This window comes from Gossypium hirsutum, chromosome D04 (genome assembly GCF_007990345.1).
Source record: "Gossypium hirsutum isolate 1008001.06 chromosome D04, Gossypium_hirsutum_v2.1, whole genome shotgun sequence".
NCBI classification, from domain to species: Eukaryota; Viridiplantae; Streptophyta; class Magnoliopsida; order Malvales; family Malvaceae; genus Gossypium; species Gossypium hirsutum.
The window spans coordinates 54,956,251-54,969,550 of record NC_053440.1 but is presented as its reverse complement, the minus strand read 5'-3'; the positions used below and the strand labels follow the sequence as shown (position 1 = coordinate 54,969,550).

General features: G+C 33.3%; 3 protein-coding genes across 5 annotated transcripts; 2 read left to right on the top strand and 1 right to left on the bottom strand.

The window, feature by feature from the left end:
* Window positions 1–462: 462 nt before the first annotated feature.
* LOC107898018 (probable CCR4-associated factor 1 homolog 11) lies at window positions 463–1,273 on the top strand. Its single transcript, XM_041091449.1, has 2 exons — window positions 463–936; window positions 980–1,273. Exons 1-2 carry the CDS (start codon window positions 463–465, stop codon window positions 1,271–1,273), a joined length of 768 nt encoding a protein of 255 aa, XP_040947383.1.
* Window positions 1,274–1,995: 722 nt separating this feature from the next.
* LOC107898592 (dirigent protein 4) lies at window positions 1,996–2,766 on the top strand. Its single transcript, XM_016824095.2, has one exon. The coding sequence runs from the start codon at window positions 2,039–2,041 to the stop codon at window positions 2,588–2,590; it is 552 nt and encodes a 183-aa protein (XP_016679584.1). The 5' UTR covers window positions 1,996–2,038; the 3' UTR covers window positions 2,591–2,766.
* Window positions 2,767–4,620: 1,854 nt separating this feature from the next.
* Window positions 4,621–10,209, bottom strand: LOC107898593 (SWI/SNF complex subunit SWI3D). Of its 3 annotated transcripts, XR_001684455.2 has the most exons (8): window positions 9,703–10,209; window positions 8,417–8,955; window positions 7,325–7,987; window positions 6,954–7,117; window positions 6,189–6,877; window positions 5,669–5,853; window positions 5,124–5,575; window positions 4,621–4,986 (listed from the first exon to the last, which is right to left on the bottom strand). XR_001684455.2 is itself a non-coding variant. In XM_016824096.2 (7 exons), the coding sequence occupies exons 1-7, from the start codon at window positions 10,130–10,132 to the stop codon at window positions 5,201–5,203; spliced, it is 3,045 nt and encodes a 1,014-aa protein (XP_016679585.2). In that variant the 5' UTR covers window positions 10,133–10,209; the 3' UTR covers window positions 4,621–5,200. The 3 variants fall into 3 exon arrangements, 2 of the variants coding, with proteins under 2 accessions (XP_016679585.2, XP_016679586.2); XM_016824096.2 differs by having other exon boundaries at window positions 4,621–5,575; XM_016824097.2 differs by lacking the exons at window positions 4,621–4,986; window positions 5,124–5,575 and having other exon boundaries at window positions 5,787–5,937.
* Window positions 10,210–13,300: the final 3,091 nt, after the last annotated feature.

The following is a 13,300-nucleotide window of genomic DNA, read 5'->3' as shown; positions in this document are numbered from 1 at the left end:
GGTTAATTAAATTATAATTATTTTTAAATGTGTAACTAAATATTAAATTATATTTTTTGAAATATATAATTGTGACACCTTTTATATTATTATTAATAATAAAACATAAACTTAAAAATGTAAACACTAAACCTTAAACCTAAATCTCACCCATCAAAACATATAACTTGCAGTAACTTTCAAGGGCAAATTAGTAAAATCTACAAGTTTTTCTTTTTCCTTTCCTAAAACGAATTTAGTAAAAAAAATTAAATTAAGAAATTATATATAACAGAGTACCCTCCTTATATTAATACACTATCTTAGAACTTAATTAGGATTACGAAAATTATATTAGTTAGAATTGAATTAGGATTATGAAAATTATATATATATATATCTTAGTTAGAACTGACTTAAGATCACGAAAAGTATATCTAGAGTTCAATAGTTTCAGTTTAAAGTATAAGTCAAGAAAAAAAAATGTCGATTTTTGTCAACAAACCAGTGATTGTTAGGGAAGTATTTGCTGATAATTTGGAATACGAGTTTATGTTAATTCAAAGTGCACTCCACAACTATTCGTTTGTTTCTATGGATACCGAATTTCCTGGTACAATTTTTAAACCGGACAAAAGATTTGTTCAATTAGGAAATCCCGAAGTCAATTACAGGTTCATGAAAGTTAATGTCGATGCTTTGAAGATCATTCAACTCAGTTTAACACTCTCTGATTCTGAAGGTAATTTGCCAGATTTCGGAACTCCTTTTTGTTATATATGGGAGTTTAATTTTAAAGATTTTGATATTGAAAAAGATCATTACGATAAAGAGTCTATTGAGTTGCTTAAACGACAAGGTATAGATTTTACAAGGAATAAGGAAAAAGGCATCTGTTCAAGAGATTTTGGCATGATGGTTCTGATTTCCGGGTTGGGTTTCGGTGAATTGACTTTGGTAACTTTTCACAGCGCTTATGATTTTGGGTTTTTTTTTGAAGATTTTGACTCAAAATCTATTACCGCCTGATCTCAAGTCTTTCATGCGACATTTGACTTATTACTTTGGTTGTATGATTTTTGACATCAAGTACAGTTTCAAGATCTTTAACTTACACGGTGGACTAGAAAAGGTGGCAAAAACTTTAAACGTGGCTCGTGTTGCTGGATTAAGCCATCAAGCAGGATCTGATAGTCTTCTCATCCTTCGTTGTTTTATGCAGATTAAGAATGCGAAAGCTTTTAAGCAATATAACCAAAAGCTACCAGCCTTAGCATTGTACGGATTGGTTTGAGTTAGAAGTATAATTTGTTAATTATTCTTATTTCTCATAAATTGAAGTTATTTTATTTTCAAAATTGATAGATTTATGAATTTATCCTAAATTTTACTTATCTATTTTATATTAATTTTATATAAAATACATTAGTATTATCTTTTTTTTTTGCCACCAATAATATTATAATTGTATTTTTGTACATAGCACAAATACATTAGTATTACTGAATCTTAATTAACCCAACGGAAGGGCCTATAGACTTTTTAATATTTATATTCTTTTATCAATTTTGATCCTCTTTTAATTAAATTTGATCCTAAACCTTTTAAAACGAGTTTAATTTGACCATTAAATCTAATTACTTTTTTTAAACATAAATACTTACTAAATTGTTAAATATTTAAATATAACAGTCATATGGTAATCAACGCGTACATCATGCTAATTTTTTTAACTTTTTTATATTTGTTTTGAATTTTAAAATTTTTATTCATTAGAACAATAGTATCATATTAGGATAAATATACGTGAACTATTATGTTGGTTATCATGCTGACATGATTAAAAAATTAATGTTTTAATTAGTATTTTTGATAAAAGAAAACTATCTTATTTTTTAAAAGATTAATGATTAAATTTAATTAAAAAATTAAAATGATAAAAATATAAATATAAATATTAGTTTTGTTTTATTTTATCTTTCTATATAAACTTAGGAACCTATGAATTAGGTGCCATAATACAATATACACAATAGTGAAATCCCATTGACCATTACCAATGGAGAGAAATATGATATTAGCCTGGATTTTGAGTCTCAGCACCGCCATGGCAGTAGCTCGTTGCCAAGATTATTACTCCCATGCCGGACCATACGTTCCACCTCCCCAAAAAGTAACCTATCTCCACTTCTTTTTACACGACACTAGGAGCGGCAACAATCCTAGTGCAGTCCCCATAGTCAGTCCAAACACCACCACCTCGACGGGCTTCGGCGGCGTGATAGCTTTCGATGATCCACTCACCGTTGGCCCCGACATAACATCAGAGGTCATAGGGAACGCTCAAGGCCTCTGGGTGTCGACAGGCAAAGACGTTTTGACTCTGATGGCGTACTTGGACATCGGGTTTACGAAAGGTGAATTCAACGGCAGCTCTATCAGTGTTTTGTCGAGGAATCCAATTACCGAATCGGAGCGTGAGCTTGCGGTGGTCGGAGGGAAAGGGAAGTTCAGGATGGCGAAAGGGTATGCACAACTCAAGACTTATTCCGTGAATTTCAAGACTGGCGATGCCATTGTTGAGTATAATGTGACTGTAATTCACGATTAAGATGATTATCTTGCTAGCTTTTTATCTTCTTCTATGGATTACGAGTGATTGTTTATTCCATCAATAATGTTGCTCCCTTTTTGCTTTCGTTAAGTTTGAACCATGCCAGATTTTAGGGACTTGATTGTAATAAATTACGTAGATTTAAGTCCATCAATATAAATAGTATTATAATATTTAAGTATGTTTAACTATATATATATATATATGAACATCTGTAATTCATATTGGTTATAAAATGGAGAAGGTGAGGGTTGTCACTATCAAGGAAGATGAAATAGAGACATCATCTAATTTAAATCATTATAAACGTCAACATTATTGAATTTTAACTATTATTTAATTTACTTTTAAGGGTAATATAAACTAGATTTGAGCCAAACCTGTTCAGCAACCTAATTCATTATTGAAAATAATATTAAACTATTATAATTAATAATTAAAAATAAAATTTTGTACTATTACAATGCCTAGACTTTTTTAATAGTAGGAGATACACATAACCACTTAAAACGAAGTTTTGATTCGTAGTAACGAAACACATTTTTTTAATAACTTTCAGCAAAACAAGAGCGATAAGTGGTCAGGTATAATGAAAAGATATGTTGCACTTTTAAGGAAAAGATACAGGTTTTAATTTTGAAGACAATATTGTTAAAAAATATAGCCATAAACCTCGAATATAGATCATAAAACGAACATAAATAATATAAAAAAAACTAAAATGTGTATTCTCTTAAATAATTTCAAAATTATAGGTAGAGTTTTTTTTTTTTTTTACCTTAGAGGTTGAGTCTCGTACTAAGCTATACATTTGATTTAGTGTTAAGTTAAAATAATTTTTCCTTGTGCTTGAATATAAAGGTTGGTTCAGCTGTTAATCTGTTATTGATTGTGTTGAAGAATTGAGATTTGTAACAATGCATCTTGCTTTACACAATCATCTCCTTTAACTCAGCAATATTGGAAAAAGTTTCTATTTGATTGGGAAACTGTAGCTCTAAAAGGCATTGGAAAAAGATGACCTATAGCATGATTTGACGACTAAATTATTATTTTTTTATTTTTAACGAGTTTTTAATAATTTATTTAATTAAATCAAATCAACTAGTTAGACTAGTCGAATACGTGGTTTGACAGGATCCAACCATTAATCTAATTGTAAAAATTTGAATGCGTTTGTTTTATTAAAAATAACTCACTCACGTAAAATATTTTCTTTATTTTCATATATTTGTTTTTATGGAAAACAACTTAATTAATAGAAAAATCATTTACAAGTCAACGAAAATAAACTATTTTTCTTGATAATTGACTTAAAGCATAAGTCATTTTTTGCAAAGAATTTATTTGTAAGTAATTTTATTTTTATATAATAGTTTACTTGAATCATGCCTTTTATTAATATATTTAATATAATTTTTAATTTTTAAAATACTAAAATATTAATATAAATAGTATAATATTCAATTATTATTAAACATGCATATTAAATTATTTATATTCAATAATATAATTAATATAATTTATATTTTAATCAATTATTTAATATTACAAATTTTATTTTAATAATACATTTTACCAACAATTTTGAATTTTAAATCGTTAATATGTTATTGAAAGATATTTATATTAATATTTTAATAAAAAAACATATTACATTTTATAAATATTTATTAATAAACTATCACCATTCATTCTCTAAAATTTATATAATATATTAATTATTACAAAATATTATCTTATTATAGAATCAATTTTCTAAAACAAATATACTTATGTTGATTTTATTTTACAAAAAAAACATTTAAAAAATTATTTTAGAAAAAATTATCAAAGGATATTTTTCATACAATCAAACATAAGAAAATATCAGTTTTTCAGAAAATTAAAATTATTTTGCAGCCTAATTTCAGCAGATATAACTTTACTGCCTCTGCTGTGTGGTGTTCTTGGAGAGGCATATTATGCAATTTGGGTAGTTGGATATATGACACTAAAGAAAGCCATTACAGGTGAGAAAAGGGAGCTTCAAACCAAGAGATTTACGCCATTTTGTAACAACAAAAACACATCTGTTCATCCATAAATATAGAATACATTGGTTATATCTGACCTTAAAGATGACCTAAGAATTTGGTATGGTTACGGATGTTTAACTTTGCCGTACCTAAATTCATCATTTGAGGTCTCAAAATATCAACTACAAACTAGACTTACAAAAACCCAAAAGCATTCAAGAAAATTCCAAGTTAGACATAGGCTATAGACTGTTGTTGACTAGATTAGGATTGAAGGGAGAACAATAACCATCTACTCCTTCCTCCTATGATGATGTGATGCCAGTCAATTATGTAATATAGGCCGCAGTATCCGGAGATAAATCAGTGGTGTGGCTGGAATTAGCAGAAAACATCAGATATGAATATGCCATGAGTTCAGCTTGAGTATATTCTCAAGTTCTTAAATGCACCCAAGATGACTGGCAGCGTTAAGAACAGAAACTGCAACAATAAAAAAAGGGGGTACTAACCAGATGCATCTCAAGATGGATGACCCTTGTATAAGAATGGATTGAAAAATTCTATTCACAAGTAATATGAATAGAGACTACTTGGTTCCAACGGAGGAAAGATTGTCTTGGCTACCAGGTCGAATTGAACTCCCTGCAACTGTATTGGATACATATGGGTTGGAAGGGGTAGGGGTCATAGAACCCATGGGTCTCGACAATGGTGGTCTTGGGGCTTTCATGCTCATTGGAGGCCTTGCAACCGAGTTTGCAAAGTTTGTTGCAACTCTATTTGCAGCATTTGGTGGCGGCATTGCTCTAGAGGAGGAAGCTGGTAAGCCCAGTCGAGCAGCAATTATCTGCGTTCGCTCATGGTAAAGCCTTTGCCTTGACCTGTCCAATTGCTCCTTCACCCTCATTACGACTCCCTCCATCTCATTGAAGAAAGATAATTTGGCTTCCATCTTATGTAACTGGATTGAGTTAAAGCTTCTAAAACGTTAGACGTTGCTCCAGTTGGATGTGCATAGGAAAAACAGAGTGCATATATTTAGCAACTAACCTACCTGCTTTTCTATTAATGATGTGGTAAGTTGTCGGATTTGGTCCTCTTCCTGGTCTGCTAGAAGTTTTGCCTTCACTGCTGCTGCTGAGAGTGCTGTAACTGCAGCTCTCTTTAATTTATCAATGCTACTATTATCTTCTCTCTCTGTAGAGTCATGGTTCTTGCTTTTACCTTCTTCGATCTTGTCTGCAAAGAACAATAAGATACACCCAAAATTGATCTATGCATTTTGCCAGCAGGTGGTTCTTGGAATACATACCTCTACAGAACCTAGTAGAAACAACATTATGTATCAAGTTTCAATTTTCCTAGCTGCTCTATGTAAAACCAATAAAGATAGCAAACGCTCAACCTTATAGAACCAACTGTTCCTTTTAGCCTTCTTTGTATATTTTAAATCAGACGCTATCTATCCCTACATATTCCCATAAGATATTGCTAAGCAATTTGCAGTAGAGTTAGATTCTGTTAATGCGGCTTCCACTTTCTAACAAGATATTTATAGAAGAAAAGAGAGAAACCTGTCGTTACTCCATTTTCATTTACTGAATTCGATGTGACTGGCTGTGGAGGTTCACTCCTTTCAGATGGTTGTGAAACAGACAACAGTTGAACATCATCTGATGCATCTGCAGGCTCCGTAGATTCCCCATCAGAGATTGGTTTAACAGTTTTTTGCTCATTCTTTGATCTGGATGGAGAGCAGGAAGCTGTCTCTAGATTTTCTGATGCATTTGCTGGTTCAGATAGCTCTCCCACTGGCTTTGATGCAGCGGCATCACAAGGCTCATTCTTTTTCAGTTGAACAGAACCAGACATATCTACTTCCTTCACTGCTTTTGGAGGCTGAGAAGGTTCTTTAGCTGTTTCCTTCCCATCTGTCTCCTCTAGAGAACTTGGTAGAACCTGGGATGTTAAGTTATTTGATACCCTTGTTACACTTGGTTGATGATCCTTTGATTGATTAATAATGCTGGATTCATTCAAATTAGCTTTTTTATCTTCCTCATTAGTGGCAAAATTGCTTGACTCTTTTTTATCCGTGGTTAGGTCATTGGGTGAAGGCGATGTCGCATTCTCTTCACGAAGAGAGACTTCAGTGTTTTCGTCACCATGGTGGCTCAATGAACTTTTCTGATCCCCCTTGAGGCTTTCGTCTTCCGAGTGTTTCACATTCTGAGCACCCCGATTACCCGTATCATTGGCAACACTGTGTGTCTCTAACTGACATCAGATAACGTTCACAAATTGCTAAGTAAATATAAGCTTGGCATAGGTTAACATACCTCCTAGAACATGTTGGTTCCTTCTCATCTGGTGGATCTTCCAAAACAAAGCAGTTCCTGGCAGCCAGTTGAATGTTCGGACAAGTACCAGATAATGATTTAAGTGAACTCTGGGATGAAGCAGCAGCAATGTTGGGTCCAACCAGATGTGCAAAGAATCCTGCCTGCAAATGGAGCAACACTATGTTTGTACCATATCACCAACAAATAGATGAGGTAAATGATGAATGGTGAAATAAGTCGAAGATGAGAATACTATTTCAGAAGCCATGTACAAAATGGATAAATTTAGATCTGTAAATGAACTCAGTTTTCCCTTCATATACATCAATCAATAAAACCTAAACTAAATACTTACGCATTCAACTTACCAATGCCATGACAGGATTTCCTACATCAGCAAATGAAAGTTTGCTTTCGGATGTTAAATTATAACCGACAGCTTCAAATGCCTCCCTTATTGCTGTAAGGGCACAATTTTCAGTTGCTTCTAGTCCATCTTTTGGTACATTCATATCTTCTGGCTTTAATGTTTCTTTAACACCTTTTGCATCAGTTCCAGTTTTGGTTTCTGATGGTTCCTCACTACCCCTGACTTCTTTTTCATCTTCAGGTTTTGAAGTTTCCATCGGCATAGTCTGGGCCTGATCTTCTTGAGTAGTCTTACTCTCTGTTGTTTCCGAGACATCTTTAGGGACAGTTGTTTCATCATTCATGGCAGCTGGGCCAGCAGTTTCTTTTGAATTCGTGTCTATGTTATTATCATCACAATTAAAAAATACATCCGCAATTGGCATTTGAACGAAATGCAGTATGCATTGTGCTTTTGTTTTCGTAGCAACATGCTCTGCAATCTCATTCCAGTTTTCTTTATAAAGTTCAAGTGCCTCAAGAAGGAGAAGGGTTTCCTGATCTGTCCACTTGCTGCTACTAAGACCAGGGTCAGCAGGTTCCATGAGAATAAAATCCGATGAAGACATGCCAGAACCGAATGTCCCATTGTTAAAGCAATCAGTACATAAGTCAAAATCTGCCTGCCAAATACAAACATACTTGGATCATAAAGAACGGAACAATAAGTCAATAAATAAAACAGATTTACTAAATTAGTTATTCTTTCCATTTTAATCATTCACATTATTCAAAGATTGAAAGCCATGCATATCAGATCGTGCAGGTGGCGCAAACCATTTATGCTGATTTCTTATTTGTTGGACAAAGATCAATAGCAAAGAAAGTTCGTGGATTTCCAGTTTTATTTATCACTTGGCTTGAGCTGAAGATGTCATACAAATTGATTTCGTAGAAGTAAGCATGTATGAGTTCAATGCAGGAAATGTAGAAACATTGGCTACCACCATAAGGATACTTAGAAAGATTAGTGCAGTTATTTTTCTCTTCATAGTGATCTAAATAATTTGAGGCTCATACAATTATTTATTAGTCAGTGTTCAGTAACTAACCTGCTTCTGGCAATGGTAGCGTTTCCTAGAGCAATCAGCTGAACAAGAGTTGCAATGGTACTCAACAGATGGCCCCTCCGGATTCATCAAGTCCTCAGCGACCGCAGATTCTGGAAGTAGCCCAGATGGTAGAGATGGGCTTGAAAGGTTAGGCTTGGTAACAACTTGTGGGCGTGATTCAATTTCATCAAAGTGAAACAAATTTTCAAGCAAAGAATCCTTTTCTGTCATCCCATCTCCATCCCCATCCCCATTGGGATTAGGCACAGCAGAACCAGCTGGAGGGAATGGATGAAAATTAATCAAACCCCAGTAGTCCAGGAACTCCAATACCTCCTGCCTTGCATCCAAGTCACCGACTTCAAGATCTTCCAGATCTTTCAACTCAATCTGCTTGCTTGGATTTGCATGAAATTTCTTCACAATCCAATTGCGAATCTCCTTGTATGCATCAGGGGTACGATTTGGGGATTTCCCATTAAAGAAAGAAGGCAAGATACTCTCTTCCAGATGGTGAATTTTTGTCCATGAAAACCATCCTATAAATACAAAGAGAAGATGAATACAAAAACCAACATGAGGAAACACCAAAGAATCTAATAGTTCAGTTTCTTCTTTTTCAATCTTTATAGCTTCAAAATAAGATGCTTCCAATAAAGTCAATTATTAGCCCTAGTTTGCTCTCTGCTAATGAAAATAAGATCATCATTTTCATTGCAGCTTGAGTACTGTGACCTAATCGTGTTTTTTCCTATGTCATAATCATGTTTAAGTGGATTCTGAGACATTCATGTATTTGTGTAGTATGGATTTTTTTTTTTTTTTTTTGGTTCTGTGTAATATTTTACTTATGTTTTGCATATCGTGTCTAATATTGCAAGGTCTAATTCTCATGCATGGCTGATAAGAAATGAGCAGAACAAACTGGATGAATACTTATGTACCATTTCATTGTGAATACCATAAAAAAGACTTGGAATTCATATAGCATATAGAAAAAAATAAAGAAATAAACTCTCAAATTAACTATTCAAGAAAACACATCCAATATTTTTTTTCTTGTTTTCCACAATTGAGACAAAAAAAACTACAATACAAACTAAATTGAACTCTAAATCAACAGAAAACGAAAAAAATTCCACATAATTTCTCCAATTCACTACCTCCCAAGAAAGAATTCACATCACTAAAGCTGTAAAACAAAAAGTTCACCCTTCATTCCCTTTCCTGCCCATTTTCCCATCAACCAAACAAGGAAAAGAAAAAGGGGAAAAGAAAAAACTCACCGCAATGATTAGGAACAACATGCGCATTACTATCACGAGACCTAATAGCCTCAAAATCAGCCTCAATCTTAGCTTCCAAAGCCTCCAACTCTTCACTTGCCTTTAATTCTTCCAAATCTTCCGCCTTTACACTTTGTTTCACCAAATTCGTCTCCTCAAGCTTTGCGCCACCCGATCCCGAACTCGAACCCAAGGCTAGGTTTCCACTAGGGGCCCCTTGGCGAGCCCTGGTTAACGGACCGTAATGGTTAACGGGAGAGTGGGAGATCAAGTTTGACTTCTCCCGAGTAACCCGTTTCGACGGAGTTGATGAAGAACTAGACCCGGAAAGCGAATTAACTTTTCTCTTCAGCGCTCCACCCCGACGGCGAGTTGATGCCAGCTCCGGTTCCGCCGGGGAGTTAACCGCATCCCGGCGTTTCTCCTCCATCACGGGTCGCGGGGTTTGGTTCTATGGGGAAAAGGGTTTTCAGTCGGTTCAGTATAAAATTTGGTTGATTTGAGCCGAAAGCATAATAGTGTGCATTATTGTAGTTATAAATTGGGCCGCATTTTGAAATGCTCAGCTGTGGCCCATTATTGTTATTGTTTTGGTCAAATTTTGCTATTAGACCCTGTATAAAGTTGTGCATTATTGTTAATTTGAATTTTGAAAGCTTCATATTTCACTTCTTGAAAATTTCCATTCGAGCAAAATGGCCTCTAGAGCCACTATCAATATTATAATCAATCCTAATAACCTTATTTATGGTGTCGCCAATCACAATGATAAGAATCATTTGTTGTCTGTGACATAACGATGGATCCCAATAGTTTCTCTTTGAACGATATCTTAAGATTATTGAACATCTCTTAATCATCATATATATAACACCTTTATACTCGGCACTATAATCGAATCAAGTATAGGAATGCTACATTGATTGTCAGAATAATAGACTTTGATTTTTTGTTCAAAGTGAAATTATCAGTTATTGAATATTTTTAATTAATTGCCAAGATTAGGGATGAGCTCAATAATTTCTTTTAAAAACATATTTGCATTTAATATAATATTCTAAGGTTAGATAAGGATTATTATGAAAAATAGGGCACACAGTTGTGTCCTCGGGCTATGTGGATCTCGGGAACCGTGTGGTTCCAAAAATATTTGCTTCCAGTATTCACACGACCATGTCATAGCCCGTGTCTGCCACACTGCCGTGTGGTTGGCCTGAGTAAATTTCGAGAATCATGTCCTTATTTGAAAATTTAAGTTTTCTTTGCCAATTTTATAACTTTTACCTCTAAGTCCCTGCATACAACTTTCAAATGCAACCAAACCAATTTAAATTTAAGCATATAAATTATTCATATCACTCACTTATTATTATACACCACAAGCATATTGAGTTTCTATTTAAGTTCTCAGAATTTATAAAGTTTGCAAAGTTTTTATTTTAGTCCTTCATACCCATTTTAATGTCCACTAAACTAACTAATATATCGACTAAGGCAAGTGCACCTATCAATTAATAGTATAGTTATGGTGAGCACAAATATTGTTCCCTTAAGGACTACAATTACCAGTATTTATCGTCTTCCTATCGTTTAACCTAATAATTCAAAAGATTAATTAAAACTAAACTTAACTAACTAAATTAACTAACAAGTGCGTCAAAGAAATAAATCACAAAAATAATTAAATGTCAATCAAGTGACAAAACAATTCCTAGGTAAGAATCTACCTAGATTTCATATATAATTCTCTATCTAATTTATGCAACTTTTGTTCTTAGTTCTTTGATCCATAGAAATCCCTAATTTATGTTAATATCTTTTTCGAGCATAAGAGCAACTAACTCTAGCTTGATTAATTGAAATTTCTTTCTAATTAAAACCCTTATTATTGCATTAATTAGCTCTATGGATCTCTATATTAGATTTGACTCTAATCCGATAGATTTATCTCGTCTTATTTCTAGGATTGCATGCAACTCCATCCAATTATGCAAGATCTAATCATAAAAAGAGTCTATTCAACCTCAAACTCATGCACATAAAACATGGATTAATACCCTAGAATTATCAACCCAAGAACAATTAAGCATTCATAATTGAAAACAAAGAACTAATGTTTTATTGCATAAAACTAGAAATCAAACAATAGAATACATCCTAAGATTCATCTCCCTTAGGTATTTAGAAATTTAGTTCATACTTGCAAGAAGAAACACCAAAAATACAATATTACCACTAAAATAAAATCAACCAATGTAACTCTATTAGAAATCAACTTAGACTCTTGAATCTTGATGGCGAACTGCTTGGAAATCCCATTCAATGGTGTTCTTTTGGGTAATTTTGTGCTATTCTATGACGGCTTCTGCCTTTCCTTTTTATTATCTTATTTATACCTTCTTAAAGTGCCAAAAACCTAAAAAATAGAACTTTTAGCTATCAACACACATGGTTCCCAAAATCCACATGCTCTACACGCCTGTGTGGCCTACATGGTCGTGTAAAACTCTATTGCCCATGTGCAACTTCCGGACTTCTCCAATGTTCTGATTTTCACTCCTTTTTTGCTCTTATTGCTCCCAAATGCTCTATCAAGCTTCAAAACATGAACTTAAAGGATTAAGAGCATATAATTCACAACTAACACCACGTAATCACCCAAAGATACATAGAATTAGGCTAAAATATGTTACTTTTGACACTTATCACATTCACACACTATTTAGCCTATTTACATGCCAAACTAAACCAAAATTTAGTGTCATACTCTTCTCCAAGCTTGGCGATGTGATGAGATGAGCTGATCACGACCTCAGTTCTAACTTTCCAAATCTATCTTCAACCTACGCGTTAAAAATAAACGCGTTAAGTCGGTGAAAGCTTAGTAAGTACATCAAGAATTTAAAAAAAATTAGTTATATAAATTACTACACATTGCATTTATATATATTAAGTTTTGTTCATCACCATCATTAATTCAATCTTTTTCTTTCAAACATTTACAATAACTTACCGTGTTACATTTCTGTTCGTTTAGACCACATTTTGTTCAATAACCCACTGTAGACTAAATAGAACATTTAGAACATATGGAAATAAATGCAAAGTTGCATCAAAGTGCATTAACAGAACATATGTGCATCGAAGTGTAATGTCAGAGCGGAGGGCACCGTAGCGCAATCGAAACAAAGGACACTGAAATGCTAATAGAACAAAGGGCGCACTAAATATCCTTAATGGCATGTCATCTATATCCTAATAGTTCACATCTCGTCTACATGGGCTTTACTTCCAACGAATTGTAGCATTTAATACATTTCAAAAGATACACTGTAATTTGTCACTTTTTACCATTTAGTCCTCGATCATATATATGCAAACTTGTAGATTTCATCACATAATTAATATTCATAACATCATAACTTTAATATTTTTCATATAAACCCTATTTTTAGCATTTCAAATTTTTATGACATATTTTCTTTCTTTTCAATTTAGTCTCTTTTTCACCAGTAGCATGAATTACTTCATTTTCACATCATAAAATAGAATATACATAATTTACAGAGATTTCCATCAACAATTATTTCATAAATTC

Bases quoted from the DNA above. Each gene is read 5' to 3' on its own strand.
- LOC107898018 (XM_041091449.1), top strand. From the start codon at position 463: ATGTCGATTTTTGTCAACAAACCAGTGATTGTTAGGGAAGTATTTGCT. The intron at 937-979 runs GTAACTTTTCAC...TTTTTTTTGAAG, and splicing joins GTTTCGGTGAATTGACTTTG to ATTTTGACTCAAAATCTATT.
- LOC107898592 (XM_016824095.2), top strand. From the start codon at position 2,039: ATGGAGAGAAATATGATATTAGCCTGGATTTTGAGTCTCAGCACCGCC.
- LOC107898593 (XM_016824096.2), bottom strand. From the start codon at position 10,132: ATGGAGGAGAAACGCCGGGATGCGGTTAACTCCCCGGCGGAACCGGAG. The intron at 7,988-8,416 runs GTTAGTTACTGA...TGTATTTGGCAG, and splicing joins GCTACCATTGCCAGAAGCAG to GCAGATTTTGACTTATGTAC. The intron at 7,118-7,324 runs GTAAGTTGAATG...CTCCATTTGCAG, and splicing joins GAAATCCTGTCATGGCATTG to GCAGGATTCTTTGCACATCT.